The sequence below is a fragment of the Sciurus vulgaris genome, assembly GCF_902686455.1.
Source record: "Sciurus vulgaris genome assembly, chromosome: 10".
Lineage (NCBI taxonomy): Eukaryota > Metazoa > Chordata > Mammalia > Rodentia > Sciuridae > Sciurus > Sciurus vulgaris.
Genome location: NC_136470.1, coordinates 18,737,303 through 18,755,603, shown reverse-complemented (window position 1 = coordinate 18,755,603; position 18,301 = coordinate 18,737,303). Strand labels below are relative to the sequence as shown.

At 36.3% G+C, this 18,301-nt stretch overlaps 2 protein-coding genes across 4 annotated transcripts in view; one reads left to right on the top strand and one right to left on the bottom strand.

Moving 5' to 3' along the window:
* The window catches only part of LOC306637573 (uncharacterized protein), a gene marked incomplete at its 3' end in the record, with an annotated part of 78,034 nt that overhangs the window by 27,170 nt on the left and 32,563 nt on the right, over positions 1–18,301 (top strand). The gene's annotated exons all lie outside the window — the stretch shown is intronic.
* On the bottom strand, positions 122–17,920 carry MRPL39 (mitochondrial ribosomal protein L39). 3 transcript variants are annotated; one of them, XM_079156007.1, is made up of 10 exons: positions 17,764–17,920; positions 16,730–16,936; positions 14,585–14,724; positions 12,361–12,460; positions 11,333–11,400; positions 9,948–10,060; positions 7,109–7,174; positions 5,668–5,821; positions 3,279–3,326; positions 122–342 (listed from the first exon to the last, which is right to left on the bottom strand). In XM_079156007.1, the coding sequence occupies exons 1-10, from the start codon at positions 17,825–17,827 to the stop codon at positions 295–297; spliced, it is 1,008 nt and encodes a 335-aa protein (XP_079012133.1). In that variant the 5' UTR covers positions 17,828–17,920; the 3' UTR covers positions 122–294. The 3 variants fall into 3 exon arrangements, with proteins under 3 accessions (XP_079012133.1, XP_079012134.1, XP_079012135.1); XM_079156008.1 differs by having other exon boundaries at positions 17,694–17,807; XM_079156009.1 differs by lacking the exon at positions 17,764–17,920 and having other exon boundaries at positions 14,585–14,750; positions 16,730–16,857.

The window sequence follows — 18,301 nt, the reverse complement described above, 5'->3', positions numbered from 1 at the left end:
AAGTATAGTATGATCCTATTTGGTTTTTTAAGAATTACACCTGTTATGTGTAGATGTATGCTTGTAAATGTAGAAAAAAATATGCTAAAGTATAGCATCCAAGGAGTAGGAAAGGAGGGGGTTGTTTCTGTGTTACATTTTTATTGCGAACTACATAAATTGTTTTACCCTTTACAGAAAGGAAAAGGTAAAGATGGATATCAGTCTTAGGGAGAAAAAGTTCTCTCTCCAAGCACATAAAAACATTATATTACAAACCTTTATTTTATTATACATATTTAATTTTAGACGTTATTAGGTAGACATACTTTCCTCTGTCGGTTTAGTTTGATCTTCAGTTACCTGTAAAAACATGAATAGTTTTACTTCTCTAATAAACACTTTCAATTTTACCCTTCACCCAATTTAAATCCTTTCATCTCCTTCAAAATAGTACTTTATGTTTTTCCTTCAACAGTAATTATTTTAAAAAGTTAAACAGGAGATTGAGGATGTGTAGCTCAGTGGTAGAGTGCTTGCCTCGAATGCCTGAAGCCCTGGGTTCAAACCCCAATATCACGCACACACACACACAAACACAGACACACACGAAAGTTAAATAAGAAAAAAAATTTAAAGATCAAGTTACCAATATAAATTATAAGTACAATTCCATTCAAAACCAAGCTCTAAGACATACTGTATCTAGGCTTCCCAAATCTTTTTTTTTTTTTCATCTATAAAACAAAAACATTAGTAAAAGCAAAATATACCAAAAGTGCTACTTGAGGTATTCTAAACCCATATTTTATTGTGAGGTATAATTGTCTTAAGAATAAAAACTGCAGATTTAGTGCAAATAAGTGCCTCTATGTCCATATTTCTATTCTGTCACTCAGAGACTCATGAACAAACAGGGCTAAGTCTGAATTCCTCAACACCCCAATTCCTGTATTATCTATCTCAGTGACAGGCTCTACTCAGCTCCCTAAGCCAGCATTTGAGAATCTGCTCCTCTCTCACCTGCAGATTCATCCACACTCCTATTAATCTGACCTAAGAAATTTTCATGGTTATTCTCACTACTGTGATTGAACTTTAGAACCTCATCTTTTTCTATTCCCAAGAGAATTCTCAGCTTAAATTATAGCTGACTTCCATACTGCCCTAGAATGAGCTTTTAAACTGGAATAGCTAAATTGGCATGGGGTGGCATATACCTATAATCCCACCTAAAATTACACATATCATCAGGATGCTGAGGCCAGCCTCAGCAACTTCATGAAACCCTGTCTCAAAATTAAAAAAAAAAAAGAACGTAACTTGGGGGATAAAGCAACCCGAGGAAGAGGAGGAGGAAGAGCAAAGAAAACTGGAATAGCTCATCAACAGGTACCTTCCCTATTCAAAACACTCCAGTTAACCATCTATCATCTTTGGCAGTAGGTTAGGTGGGAAACAGGAATGCAAGTTCCATACCAGGAAAATAAATCATCATGTTCTATTTCCAACAAACTTCTTTGGACTTATTCACCCACCACTTACCTGTACATTCAAATTCATCTTCCTGGTGTTCTCCATTCCTTCATGCCTCTATGCAAGTAGCTTCCTCTGAGATAACCCTCAACCCATCTCATAGCAAATTCTCTGCCTGACCCACTTTCATTCATTCTTTACAACAGCTTAAGAGACACTAATTCCTGGGAACCTTCCTCAACCAAAGCTCAGTTTGGGTCCTTCTCTGTGTCAAAACCCCAAATGTATACTGCTTATAAGTGTAGTTATCTCACTAAAGTAACTTTCTTTAAGGCAGCAGGTGTGTTTTGCTCATTTCTGAATCTGGCCACAGTAAAAAATCAGTAAGTCTGCGTCACATGAACCAATGAATTTAATTTACTCCTTCCAGACAAGCAAAACAGATAGAAGAGAGCAATTAAATCAAAGTAAGTGTTTAAAAAACATCTATTGACTAACTTTACCAGATATTATAGGTAAATTACTGCCTCTACTATTTTTCTGCTTTTTCCCTTCCTTTAAAATGTTCAGTTGTTATTGCTTCTTGACTTTCCCAAGCTATTTCTCAGATATTCATTTTTCCTCTAGTTCCCTAATCTAAAATCATGTGACCAAACAAAAATACAAAATTAACATCAATTTAAATATACTTTCTTCTCATGAGGAAAAGAAAATTACTCAACTTTTATACAAGAACATTATGGTAAGGTCACTAGATAATACATTCTAATTGTAAATTCACTAATAAATACTGGGCTAATCAATGAACATTTCTTAGGTTGGACTGGGGATATACCTCAGTGACAGAGCACTGGGCCCTGCATTTGATCCTCAGCACCACTTAGAAAAAAAAATTCTTGGATAACCCCCCATCCATGCGCTAATGTTCACAGTTGGGACTTATACAAATATAGTAAACTCTTAATGTGTTGATAGGCTGCATATAAATGTACACACAAAGAAAACAATATGAGAAAGTAAACAAGCAAGCAAGAAATCAAACTAAGGGATAATTATTTATTAAGAGATTTACTCTAAGAATGCTTCATGGAGAAGGTAAGACTTAGGTAAGGATAGAAAAATGAGCAGGCAACTGGGAAATGGAATCCAGAGACTTCATCAAGAAATAAGTAAACTTAAAAATAAGTTCGATGTGTGCTGCTTAGTATGCTTGTAAGCTTGACTGGAGTGCCTGCAGAGTAAGGGGAAATCAAGGTAAGCAGGAAGGGCTCGTGAGGTCAGGTTACACAGGACCACTATCAGATCACACAAGTAAAAGGAAAGAGTGTGGCCTATGAAAGGGGGAACAGGGATAGTGTGGTCAAGAAATGTAAGCACTCTTATTTGTGAAACCTGTATGCTAATGACCAGATAAACTATAGGCAAACAAATATTCAAATCTGGTTTTTCAGGACATTTACACATTCAATGTCAACAATCAAGGCAGCTTTAAGATATAGCTGGCAAAAAATCTTTTAAATGTTCATTAAGTTTAAAAAAATTATCATGCCATCTAATTAACACCAAAACAGTTATTAAGAACTACTACTATTATACATTGATATTTTCATTTCTCTTCAAGTTCTATAGTATCATTTCCAAAATTATTAACAAAATCAAGAGAATTACCAAATTATAGCTTTATTCTTGTCAAAATACCACAATCCCAATACTGTTTTAGCTAAGGAGACCACTTATTACTTTTTCCCCCTTTGTTTCTTTTTCCCTCTTTGGCTTTTAATGCTTCATTTTAACAAAAATTTCTTCATAAGGAAAACACTTACCATTTGCCGAGATCTTTCCAATAGCTTATCCCATATTGTAAAATGTGCCTGAAAAGAAATTATTTGCTGTGAATTAAATAAGGCAGTAAAGTTGAAATAAAAGGGACTGAGACTTTATATGGCTTTTTAAACAAAACAAATAAAAAGCTAGGTGGTACTAATGTGACAAAGTGGCTATATAAGTGAATCCATGGGGGAAAAAGGAACTATAAAAAATACCTGCTTTCTTTGGCATTTGAGAAAAAAAAGACTTAAGCACTGAATATGCCATTCTTCTCTTGTTCTTCACCGTTTCCATCATAGCAAGCATTCTTTCTAATGGGAAGTAAAAATGTGTCCTACCTTCCCAAAGATTGCAGTTTTTTCCCTAAACCACCAATTTCTATGTGCTAATGTGCTTTTCTTTAAATCCTCAGCAATCACAACTAGGAACCAGTTGTGACATCTTCACACTGAAAGGGCAGACCAAGAGTATTTAGCAAATTACACTAAATAAGAAGCAGGAACCAATGAGGACAACAGTAAAATTATAGAACCAATTTTCTCAAACCTTAACAATCTTATGTAGCAGAGGATTATCAGAATGCATTACTGAAAACTGCAAAGTGCCTAATAACGCATTAATTTTATTAGGTAAACTGAAGGTGATACTCAGGCTATCTAGGGGGCCAGTGACTATTTCATACAGCATGAGCTCAGAAAATCTATAATAAAAGTAAAATTACTAAATATCTACATGCAAACCTTTTTGGAGAAAGAGCACTAAGTTATGTTTGAAGGGAAAATGATACCTTATTCAGTGAGAATGAACACCTAGTCCAAGACCTTGGGATACAGTTGGCAAGAGAGAGAGAATGGTGTAAGATGATGTCCACAAGGAAGGCAGGGACCAGATAATGCAGGGCTTTGAGAAACAGGATAAAGGATTGGGATTCATCCAAGAGAACCCACTGGAAAGTTGGGGTCAGGAATTACATAATCAATTTGGATATTAAAAAGATCATTCTGACTACCAAGCAGAGGATATACTGTGGAAGGAAAAAGTGAAAACAAGAAAAATCAATGAAGAGAAAGAGGACTTGGGTTAGGGAGGTAGTAGAAGATACAATGCTACACAGTGGATAGATTCAGAATCCATGTTTTGAAGTTCAGAGTTGAAAGTAGATGAGATGGACTCATAGCTATGAGGGAAAGAGAATATCAAAGATTTCTTCAAACATGTAAGCAGATGAGGGCACCATTTCCTGAAATGGAATGTATGTGTGCTAAGAATTATAAAATTCTGATGACACCTGTAATCCCAGTGACTTTGGAGGTAGAGGCGGGAAGTTAAGGCAGGAGGGCTGCAAATTGAAGGCCAGTCTCAGCAACTCAGCAAGACTCTCAGAAACTTAGGGAGATCCTGTTTCAAAAATTTGAAAGGACTGGGTTGTAGCTCAGTAGTAAAGTGCCCCTGGGTTCAATTCACAGTAGAGGCAGGGAGAGTTAATGAAAAAGATGAAAAAAGATTTATATAAATGAAAAGATATAATAGATAATAGATTGGAAGACAATGTATTAAAGATTAAAGTTCTCCCCAAACTGCTGTAGAGTTAAAGTGAAATTCCTATTAGATCACAAGATTTTGTCAACATAGAAAAAAGTATGCTAAAATTAAACCAAAGAAAAAAGAACTAGAAGAGTTAAAACAATTTAAATAAAGAATAACAACATGGGAGAAATTATTCTGTTTTCAGATCTATTTATAGGAACAGTAATCAAGACTATGAGGTATCACCTGAGAAGGTCATGTGTGATTAATGAAACAGAACTGAGAAACCAAATATAGACCCACATGGATATGCCCAGCCAATTTTTACTATATCAATATCTATACCCTTGTTTGTGATATTGTATTTTAGTTCTGAAAGAGGTTTCCACTGAAGAAACTGGGTAAAGGTATATAAGACCTTTCTGCATTCTTTATAATAGCTTCAATTATCTCAAAAATAAAATAAAAAAGAAGGATCAGCAAGGGGTAGGGAAATGAATAAACTTGGATCATGAATAGATCATTAAAATTTAGAGAAAGAGCATGCTCAGTTTAAAGTGAAAGGTATCCCAATATGCATTCCAACATCCCCTCAATTTACCCTCACATACTGCTAATTTGAAAAATTAAAAATACTACCTCAATTTGTTTTAATTTTTTTAAAAATTATTCCTTTTGTGAATTAGTTTTTACAACCTGGGCAAATTTGTTTTTAATCATAAACTTGAGGTTACAAAATATTAATGGTACACCACTTCAGGAAAATTAAAATTCATGTCCTTCAAAGTGGCATAAAAATCAAGTCTAGAATCAACCTATTCCCAAAATGAAATACCTAAAAACTTAAGTTTTACTTACTCTTAAATGAACTGGTAAAGACAGACCTTGGAATCTTCTTACAAGACTTGGCTGAGTGGGTTGAAGATTGTGAACCGCTGACACTTCATACTGGAAACAAATACTTGTTCTTGGAATAAGAGGGCCCTCGCTCACATCAATGAAGTCACCAATTCTGATTTGATTTGAAAAGTAAAAAAAGCAAACCTCAACATCAAATCATTTATAATAGTTTGAAAAAGAAATCTACCCATTGTACTTGCTATGACACGCCAGTTCAAGAAGAGGTTATATGGCTCATTTTCATCTGTAACAACCTTGACATATAATCTCAAGTAGAGACTAAACTTTGAGAATTAAATCAAGTAAACCTTTCTCTTCATTAGCATTCATACAAATTTAAAGATCTTTAAGAGTCATGGAATACATCATGCTAACAAGTGCTAACAACTGAACCATCAGTCCAAATCTGATAACCTACAACCTTACAATAACCTATTACAACAGTGTTTATAATTCAGTATGGAGGACAGACTGTTTCCACAAAGCAGTTTCTAAAGAAAAAATATTCCATTGAAGTCAAGAAAACATGTGGCTGAGAAAACAGACCCAGGCCATGAAGTCATTTTTGCATAATGCATTGTCCTGGGAATTGTTCCTCATGCAAGAAAAGTCAACATAGAAGCCAGGTGTGGTGGTGCATGCCTATAATCCCAGTGGCTTGGGAGGCTGAGGTAGGAGGATCGAGAGTTCAAAGCCAGTCTCAGCAACTTAGGGAGGCCCTAAGCAATTTAGCAAGACCCTATCTCTAAATAAAATATAAAAAGGGCTGGGGATATGGTTCAGTGGTTAAGCGCCCCCAGGTTTCAATACCCAGTACCAAATAAAGAGAGAAAGAAAGTCAACATATGGACCTTTCTCATCCACATATGGGATAGCACATTCCAATTTAACTTACTTACATGTAACATGAATAATAACAAACAAGTACTCATATTTCTTTACAAAATTAACTATCACATTCAATCCATAACAATATCTTGCCCAATTTCAAAATTAACTTTTAAAATATTTTTCGTTGTAGAAAGACACAATACCTTTATTTTATTTTTATGTGGTGCTGAGGATCAAACACAGTGCCTCACACATGCTAAACAAGCACTCTACCACTGATCTACAACCTCAGCCCTCAAAATTAACTCTTTATTTAAAAATTACATTTTTAGACATTTTTCAGCTCTGGAAACAAGGATTTAAACAATAAAATAAGGGACAGCAGAATAGTTTCTAAAAGTAATTTAAAGTTTCCACTTACCACCACAATTAAAGCAACAGAAAATAAGATAATAAGAACAAAACCTGATACAAATTCACCTATTTCTGTCACATATTTTATTTAAGTAACAACAAAGCTAAGCCTTACCCTAAATTAGCACAGCAGTCAATTCAGACTTTTACTTACCTATGTAGCTTCACTATTCTTTCAGGGTTCTGAGAAGCCTTCTCTTCTATAAAATCTAATTTGTACCTGAAAATCAGCACAGAAAAAATACATTAATTCTAAGTATAAAAAAAAGTGTTTAAAGATACCTCCCTTTCTCCTCCCCTTCCAGCACGGTTTTCACTTAGACCCTCTCGCTCCATACCCACCCCTTTAATCTGGCACTGGGCCCAGAACGCCACCAAACTCTTCTCACCGAAGTCACAGGTACCTACTTGGTACAAAACTAATGGACACTTTCAGTCCTCATCTTCTTAGCACCACCGCTCACGTCCACTTCTCACAGTGCTCTTTCCTTGTACGTCAATGGCCCTCCATACTGCTCGCTATTTCACCTTTCTGCCAGTCTCTCTCCACCTTTTAAGGATTCTATCCTAGACCTTCTTTTCCATCTAAGTATCCTCCCTAGGCTACCTCCCTGATTTACAAGTTTTAGCTACAACTTATGCAATTACATCTTCCGCAGTTACTGCTTTAACTCACCTGTCTCTTCTGTGACCCAAGCTATATATCTAAGACCCTTCTAGACACCCACCAGGATGCACCACACACACGCTAAGTCCTCAAATTTCCAAAGTCAACAAATCATATCCCTATTTTCTCACCCAAATTTGTTCTTCAAGAATTTATCTTAGTATTAACACTACAAACCACCTGTGTCCAAGTGAAAACCCTGTGATATTTCCTTGATTTCTCCTTCTCACACCATACCCCTACAACCAAATTCACTACCAAGTCCTGTCAATTCTATTGCCTAGGTGTCTCTCAAATCTACCCAATTCTTTTGGCATAGAGAAAGCACATACAGAACTACACAGTCCAGGTTCAAATCATAACATTACTACTTACTATTAAGAGCTTTATCTTTTTATCCCAGAATGCTAAACCAACATTAAGTGTGTGAGTACCTATGTACAGGCATAATGAAGTGGCACAGCTTGGAAGCACTGGTTTATGCAAAAATATTCACTGACTACCATCCCCCTTCAGCCAAAGACCCTCAAGCATTAGAGGGCACTAATTCCCTTAAATAATAGTCCCTCCTGACCCACCTCCAAGAGATGCTCTTGTCCCCTGCGAGCCAAAGCTACTAAAGGTTCCCACATTTCATTCTGAAGCAGAAAGGACCAATTCCTAATTCACCTTCCACAGTACAACATTCTTCTGTCCTCTCGAACTTATCCAAAACCTATTCCCTTTCTTCTGCCACACACTAAGCTAAGTTACCAATGTCTAAGAACTCAGGTAAGGGGTCAGGGAAATCTCAACAATACACAAAATAGAAGTGAAAAGTATACTGTCCAGTAGCACAGCTATGGAGCACTTAAATATGATTAATCCTAATTAAAATATGTCTTAAATGTAAAATTTAAGACCCTACAGACTTAATATGGAAAGATATAAAACATTATTACTACATTATTACTAGTGTTTAACAGTGATAAGTTAAAATAACATTTTAGATATGCTGGTTAAATAAAATTTATTATCAAAATTATACCTTTCCTTTTACCTTATTTTAAAATGTAGCTACCAGAAAACTCACAATTACATACATAGCTCATATTATATTTCTAATGAACAATACAGACCTATTCTTTTGTTGGAATGTGACTCAATGAGTTCTAATAATCCAAGGTTTTCTTTCAGAATCAATTATATAATGTATAGTACTATCTACTCCAAACAGTACATTACCACTACTTTTATAAGTACTGGTTCCAACATATAATAAAAATGCATCAGGAGACCCTAGAGTGCAATGAACACGTTTTATTTTGTTTGCAACTCTTCTCCAAACTCAGCTGAACACAGTGAATGCTTTTTAGCATATCAATTACTGTCTCATGTAAGACTATGAGGTATATTGCTTTGAGAAAGGCCAAGTTAAAAGAGTGAGCTGAGGAGATTTGTGAACCAACTCAGGAATACATTTTGGGGACTGAGGATGTGGCTCAGTGGTAGAGCATGCACATAGCATGTGTGAGGTCCTGGGTTCAATCCCCAATATGAAGGGTGAGGGAGAGATGTATTTATGATAAATATCCCTATGAGAATTTGTGATCCAGTTTCTATAGAACTAAAGAAATTCTTATCCATAAATTTTAACAATCTGCAGGTATATATTTTGGCCTCAAGATTATACACCCTGTTATTTATTTTGTGGCACATATTTCCCTTTCTAACTAGTTCTAAATATTAAAATTTAGTTTTATGTTCTTACAATTAGGAGAAGGTAAATGAGAAGGCTTCTAAGTAGGAAAGAAAACTGAGAAGCCAGGTTGGATTTAGAATGTTGACAAAGAAAATCCACCAAATGGATAGTTCACATGCAGATGACTAAGACCTGACTGAAAACATTTGACTTCAGCTGTTAGTACCTTCCGAACTGCTTGAATTTTTAATCTTATCCTTTTCACTCAGGGTGGAGGAATGTCAGGGAAAGACCAATTGTACAAAATAATATAGTTTCTTAACATCTGTTATCACTTTAAACTGGAAAGAAAAAAGGGATACATTACTATGTTGAAATAAAGAGAAGAGATGGCCTAAAAAAAAAAAACAGAAAAGTAAAACAAAGTGAGAAAACTATTAAAGGGGAAGGGGGACATTTTTCTCAGTGAAATGAGCAATGAGATGAACAAAAGACAATAGGGTAGTGTGGAAAAAGAGATCTTAAAATGGTACGTAAAATTGTGTCACATACATCAAATAGAAATTCTTAAAAGCTGAGTTTTCATCATTACATATAATTTTGGAGGTTAACCTTGCTTTAAACGAAACCAACGCTAACACTTACTTGTTGTGTTGAAACATTTCTAATGCCACTTTTGCATCAACTTCCAGAGTTTCAAATGGAAGATCTTTATAAATTAAAGTATGAGCATCTTTTGTGATGGAACGCAAGTTCTCCTTAAAAATAAAAGAATTAACCTTTAGCAACAATTTACCTAAAAGCATTTCTCTATAACCCAGATGAGCCTGTATGCTTGGTACTGAGAATCCAACTAAAGAAAAAGCAAAACCAAATTTGTTAGGAGAAAACATTATTAACTTACAGCAATTGAATATTTAGACCACACACATCCTCCCAAACTCACAAACTATAAAACTTGTAATTTACCTATAATTAAGATATTAATCTGCATTAATGATATTTATTAAAGATGAACCTACCAAGAAATTTTAAAAAACAATTCACCCAAATTACATACTTATAAATGTTTATTAAAGCCATAAATACAATAAGTAGAAATACTAACAAATAGTACGACAAAAAATGTGTTTATACTATAAATAAATTAAGCTTATTAAATGCATAAGGAAAATATTATTGTTTTCATAACTCGAAAAGTTCCACTAGAAAGGCAGTATCATTGCTGGCCCTGCATGTGTTCAAAATTGTTTCCATTTAATGAAAGTGGCAATTTTATACAATTAAAATTATTAATATACAGTAATAATTTTTGAGATTTTTAACAAAAATTTATAATTGAGCTTTCATACTATAAGTCATTACTAATACAGAAAACATCAAGCATGATTACATGAATAATTTTTATAATAAAAATTATTTCCATAAGAAACTTTCTATCAGATGTTTTCACATGAAATGATTCATTCTTAAAGGGATAACTCATACCATAAGAAAATCCACATTCATGGTTTAATATAACCATTTCTTCAGTCTATCTCTGTGTCATTCACAGAACACCATGTAAAAAGAGAGGCAGCAAGTTTCATTAGTTTTTATGTTAAAGTGAGAATCTATTCTTATATTTGGACATATGTGAAAAGGAAGATGCTATCCTGACAAGAGCCCAGAGATCACTGAGAGACTTTCCAATCTCTACCTACCCCCTTACCTTTCTCCCTCTCTCTCTTCCCTCTCCCTTTCTCTCATTCTTCCTTCCTGTTTCTCTCTTCTCCTCAATACTAATTTGGGCAGGAGTTAAAAATAAGTAACTAAGTCTTAGTAGGTACTTCAAGGGACCTGTCTATGCTGTTGGGAATACCCTCATTTACACATCTACGTCTGAAACGCACTGATAAAGCAATGACTGATTGAATGGTCAATTCTCTGAAGTGTCTTCAATATGAGTACCAATCAACAATAATAATAGGTATCATTATAACAGAGAAAGGCCTGAACTCTAAAATTAAGACTCCAAAAAGTACACTTACTTTTGTTGGCATCCACTCATCTAGTCTTTTATCCAAAACTACATCATAACAGAAGGCTCCAGCAATTACTGTAAATCCAACCAAAATAAAAAGCAAAGTCCAATCTGTTATGGCAGAATGTTAATAATTTGCAACTGAATATACAGAACATAAAATGAAAATTAGGCATCTCTCTCAACTCTACAAATTATAAAACTTGGTGCCATTATTCCAGTTGCTTGTCAGAGTTCTATCAAAGTTTCCCAACCCCCAAAATAAACTAATCTTTTGTTAACACCAGAGCACCAACATTTTTTAAACATTCAAATTTTCTTCACAAATACTATCACTACAGGGAATCTCAAAAACATACTAGATAGAAAAAGTCTAAAAGAACAAGATATTTATATTCAGAATAATTAAATGTTGAATTGCTATCTCCCACATATCTTCATTTTTTGTTTTATTGTTGTTCTTTTTAAATCATTTCTTGAGCTTCTTTCAAATACTTTCAGTGTACATATTTAGAAATATATACCTAACGCAATCCCCCTATACATAATGATGAGAATCCTAGCTTTAGCAAAATTACAGTATCTATACCCTTCCCTCTCCAAAGTCATCATCATTTCTGATGAAATGGTAGCATAGCTCTTTACAGCAGTCTACTTAATACTCCTATTTCCTCCTCCTCTACACATTCAATTTAGAAATAAAAGCTGAAAATGGTAAAACATCATGACGATGTAATTTCATGAAATTCATATTCAAGAGAAACATCTGTCACTAATTTTATTATGTTAATTATTGACCTCCTGTGATTACTTCATATTTCATAATAGGATAGATTTTGTTACCTACAATAAGTTAAACATGTATATGATAGTAACTTAGATAAAATTAGAAATCTCTGTACATAATCAAAAATAGGTACAAAATTTTCAAATATTACAAAAAACATAAGTATATATGTATATCTTTTTATATATGTGTGTTTTTATATTTATATATAAAACAAATATATACATATATTTATATGTGTACATTACCAGGAACTTCTGGAGCTCTGACCAAACTGACCAAATACTCATCTTTGAATGCCCTCTCTATTACACAGCCCATCATCATGGCACAAGAACGCCAATAAGCCTAGAAAAAGAAAAATACATACAAACATAATCTATACTGAGTCACTGAAGTGTCTACAATATTAAAATTCAAGTCACTTTTGACTTGTAGGAAATATTTCTCAAATATCCATCCACTCTCAGAACATAGCAATAGTTACCATCAAGCCATGACATTACCTCTACCTAGCAAAAACAGGCAAAAAATAATGCACCAATTTCAAGTTGTTAGCAATATCTCTGTGTAAGATATCACTGTGTAAGAGGATCACAAATTTGAGGTCAACCTGGTCAATTTATAAAAACCCTCCCTCAAAATAAAAAACCAGGCTGGGGATGTAACTCAGTGGCAGAGCATCCCTGAGTTCAATTCCCAGTACAAAAAAAAAAAAAAATCAAATGCTGTAATGGCTATCAATCAATAAGTTTTAACATCTGACACTATTTTTAACACAGAATAAAGTTCAATTCTTAACAAACTGTGCCAAAGTAAAATAAACGTATTAATATACAACTGGTGATACCATTTATAAACAAAAGTTGAGAAAAACTCAACTTTTGACAATTATTTAAAACTTTAATCTATAACTAACATCATATAACACATCACTCAGGTTACTCATATTTATGGTGAAGCAGCCTCACCACAAACTGGGCTTTTGTTTTACTAGCACCTTGGGACACACGAATACACCTGATACAGGCATTCATGAGATGGCTGTATGAGAGTAAAGAAGGAACAAGCAGCCTGCACCACACCCAACCACCTTATTCCCCTTACCACTTTTATAAAGCATGTGACTTCTACACTTCTCCACTTCTGAGGACCACAAGAATGGGGTCACTTGGTTGTGTGTGGCAGAGCAGTGGACTGTATTCTATACAACCATATTACACCAAAACTATGTACAAACTCAGACCTAAAGGCAAGTCATAAAATGTACTTCACCTATCCTACTTCAGTGACTTTAAAGGTCAGCTGAATTCAATCAATCCCTGGCTCCACCACCTCCTAAACTAGTAACCTTGGTCATGCTGTGGAACATCTCTTTGTCAGTTTATTCATCAGGAAAATGGGGACAGCATCATTTAGTCTAGAGAGTTTGTATGAGGATTTAAGAAGTAAATACCTGTAAATCACCTAGAACAGTGCCTGACATATAATACTCAATGGTGGCTATTACTCTTATCATTTCTATCACTTTCTTATTTAAATATTTCAAAAAATATTTATTAAACACCTACTATTTGCAGTCAAGGACTAGCTCCAATAAGGAAATGATCCCTATCTTCATGGAGTCAAGAATCTAATTCATTCAGCTATTTATAAGACACAAATTAAAATACTGGTTTCAGAGACACTAGCTAAGTGTTACCAGATTCTAAAGAATTCTGACAAATAAAACCTAGAAGAGTTCACAGAGCGATGACATTTTAATGGAACCATAAAACACAAACAGAATTTTAATAGGGGAAAAGAAATGCTCAGCAATGAAGGAAGAGCATCGACAAAAGGGAGGAGGACAACACGGCTTAAACCATTAATGACCAAGTACTCTCATGTGGTCAGAACAAGGACAAAGTGAAAAGATGTAGTGAGAAATGAAGCTGGAAAGGCAGGCTAAGGGTAGATTACACAGGACCTGGAGTTATGTGCCAAATATCAGGTAGGCTAGTTCTTTAGGGGTAAGTGACATGACCCTCAGTCAAGTCACTTAATAAAACTCCTTAATGAGATTGTGAAAGATTTTTAATCACTAAAAAAAAGGGGAGCAAAGAGTTAAAATTTATTGAAATCATCTAGAAAAGATGGTCAAAGGCTGAATTCAAGCAGTAGTAGTGGGAACAGAATAACCAGCAACATAGAGAGTTATCAATGAACTTAAGTGGAACTAAGTTATGAATGTAAAAGACTGTCATACAGTTTCCTCAATCCAAAATATAGAAAAATGCTACAGATACTTTTTGAACTATGAAAATACCTAATATAACAAATAAAACACTCATTATCTAATACAGTTTAATATATTGTAATATATAACATAAATATTGGCCATATTCATACTTTTTATATTTTTCAAAAAAGATAGATTTTAACAAAAAAGAAGAAAAATTGGGAGAGGGAGTAATATAGAGACAGAAATACCTTATTTACTTCTCTTGGATCATGATCTTTGAAAGTAAGAAATTTAATTTCACAGGACTTGGTCAAAGGCTTATACATGTCCCAGGGCTGTCCGTCCACAAGAGCCAGAATGGACCTCCTGCAGTACCACTCACTCAAATCTAGGAATTTAAAACTGATTAATGATCTAAATTTAACAAAACCCAAAGTGAAAAGTTACACATGTAAGGGCTACATTAGGAAATAAAACAATGGAAAAGCAAAATTCTGTAGATTCTTTTTTGCATAAGTATTACATATTACATCCATAACCAATTAAAACATACTCCAGGGCTGGAGAGATAGCTCAGTTGGTAGAGTGCTTGCCTTGCATGCACAAGGCCCTGGGTTCAATCCCCAGCACTGCAAAAAAAAAAAAAAAAAATACACTAAAACATACTCCACACACTTGATATTGTTAATTATTAATGAAATTATCCAAACCATTTTTTAAAAATCATTAAAGTTAAGTCTAGTTTGAAATGTCAATTATTAATAAAACAATATTCTAAGGGCTACATTTAAATATTCAGCAAGAGACAGCATGGATATGTTTAGACAAATGCACACTCAACTTAGAAGAAAAGGGAAAACATACAATCACATAAATCTCTTCTAGACTGTTTTTAGATTTTGTCTTCAAATCACCTCTTATTTCTATAACATGGACTCCTAAGTAAAATACTGTAATTATCATTTTTTAATTATGAATATAAATTCACAAAAGCCAATGAGATCAGGTCTACTCTTCGACCCTAGAATACAACCAATCAGATGTTTTAAGAATATGGATACTTACAAAAATGGTCAAACTACAAAATCCAAATTATCAGTCACTATATAAGTTCCATGAAAACAGGATCATGTCTATTTTTTCTCATTCATCAACATATTCAGAGCCCAGCACCAGGCCTAGAATATAGCAGGTGCTCAATAAAAGTTTACTGAATGACTGAAGGTATGAATGACAAGTCTTAGAGGTCATGTTGAGGGTGGCTCAGAAACTTCATCTCTCTACATAGGACACACATAAAAGTCCATAAGGGCCTGAGGTTTGTCTTATTCTCCTAATGCCTATGATATAACAGAGGTTTAATAAATACTTAACCAAATAGGTAAATAATTATATAAGCACTAATTCAAGTGCAAGCAGAAAAAAAAAAAAAAAAGATTGCTAAAATTGTTAATTACTTAAATGGAATCATAATGAGTTTTCCAAAAGTTTAAATAATTCAATTAGTCATACCTATCAGGCATAGTGGTGCATGCATGTAATCCCAGTGGCTAAGGAGGCTGAGGCAGGAGGATCATGAGTTCAAAGTCAGCCTCAGCAACTAAGCAAGGACGTAAGCAACTCAGCAAGACCCTGTCTCTAAATAAAATATAAAGAAGGGATGGGCACGTGGCTCAGAGGTTAAGCACCCCTGGGTCCAATCCCCAGTCCAAAAAGAAAACTATCATTTACATCAAAACTCTATCCAATGTTTTGAGTGATCAAAAGAATACTTAACGAGGATTTCTCCCTTTATTTTCACACCAAATCACACATGGGGAACAATTATCTCTCAAGATATAAACAAAACAAACATTTTTTACTCCATCACATTCACCCCATGCACACTTCCATTTACACACTTACTACACGTACACATAAATGCAAACAAAAATACAACACACCAAGAGGTATGCAGTCAGCAGATTAAAAAAAAAAAAATGTCAGGCTATGAAAGATGGCAAACAAAGCTGGTCATCTGAGGTCACAGCAGTTCCTTTATCCCAAAACCCTTCAATAAGGCCTGCATGGTGACTGTGCCCACCACATCAGAGACAAGCCCACCAGTGACAATGCATTTGGGTCTGGCCTTCTTTTGCCAGAAAAAAAAATTTTTAGTACCTACACAGCCAGATCCAAGCTAGCTATAGGACAACCTGCTGTACTACAGCACCTACCTTGAAATACCCATAGTACCCTCCAGGGATAAAGGGGCAGTGAACAGACAATAAGGTGCCAGGTAAAGAAGAACTTCCAAGAAGTTGGGGAAGCAAGTACAGCAAGTTGTCTCCTCTGCACCAGTTCTTCAGCAGGGCTCAAGTAAAATGGACAAGACTGTATCGTTTGTTACTTACGCATGGCACAACTGTAAGGAGTTGAAATGTTTTTATTCATCACAAAGACAGTGCCGGGATCAGTTTTGCCAACATGTTTAACTTCAATCTTCTCAGTTCGAGGAGTTAGTGATGACTGCCTCTTTTTCTCTTTATTAAAGAGATCATTCCGCATTTCTGTCAGTTCGGTAGGTGACAGTTGAGTTGCAGGTGATGTTGCTATAAATCCTATGGAGAAATTAAACATGAAGACTGGAGGGAAAAAATGGGTAACTTACTGCTGATACCCCACCCCACTGCATTCCTGCATCACCGTCCTCCTATAATAAGAAAAGGAGGCAACGAAACTTTGAAAGCCATTCGCCAAAATTGCTCCCAGAAGTAAACTTAAACCGCTTTCTAATTAATAATTAAATTTCAACAGGAAAAAAACCGCAGCTAGCCTAGAACTTCATCTCTACTTCAACTTTGTTCTTTCACATCAGATCCCTGTTTCCCGCCAATTTCCTCTGTAGTATTCCAATTTGTGCTTTACAATAAAGGGCAAAACCCAATCAGAATGCAGCGTTAAAACAAGACCACTGATCTGGAAAGCGAGCAAAGTTGCCGGTCTGGAAGGGCCTCGGGGAGGACAAGAAAGCTCCAGGAGACTGGGAGACCCATACCCAAACAAACCATCAATAATCTAGGTCAAAAAATGCTGAATTTATCTCCCAAATCCTACATCAGGGCGGTCCGGCAAGGCAGGTACGAGTAGCCCTACAGGAAGATAATAGCACATTTATGGTAGATACGCACTCCTTCCTAAAGGCAGGACAAGCACCAGCAGCTCCGCCCTCGGCTGGGTCCCTGCTCTTCCCCGACCCCTCGCGTCCCCAGATTTGTGCTCCCAGGCTGCGGGGAGGAGGTCGCAGCCAAAGCCGGGGACGGGGTGGAGCAAAAGACCCTCCTCCTTGCTCAGCTTATCCGACCTCCTACCACTCACTTCGAGCCCAGACTGGGCAGACATCTCTCTTAACGCTTTGCTCCCTTTCCCCACCGTCTTAGAAACTCACTCCAGCCGACCCCGCCGCCCGAGGCGGCTAGCCAAAGCCGCGATCCCCGGCCCATCACGGCCATTGCCTCCAAAGTCGGCTCAGGAACTGGGGCGCGCAGGTCCTCTTCCGACCTCCTCCCCCGGAAACCGGGAAGTTCTCACTAAGGTTCCGTAAGACAGTTCCTTCCGTTCCGGACCCGGCGCTCCGGCAGCGCGCCGCCACGTGGGGGCGCGTGCGCGCCTCGCCAGGATTAGTCAGCCCCAGGCCCCGCGGCCCGGCAGGGGCGTTCCGGCGGTGCGGCGTGAGCCGAGGTTCCCGGCCCGCAGGCTATGGGCCCACCCCCTCCCTGGATCCACGGGGAACGGGTGTCACCAGGAGCGGGGCAGAGTCCTTCACGCCCTTTTGCCTTCCGAGCGTTCGCGCTGCAGTCCTGGGGAGTCCGCCAAGACTCTCTGGGGAGAAAACCTGGGGAAAGTCTGTTCCCGTTGCCTCTAGGTCCTGGGTCACCCGAGCTGGGCACGCCGGAGCGACGCTGTCTAGCCCAGGGCTTAACTCG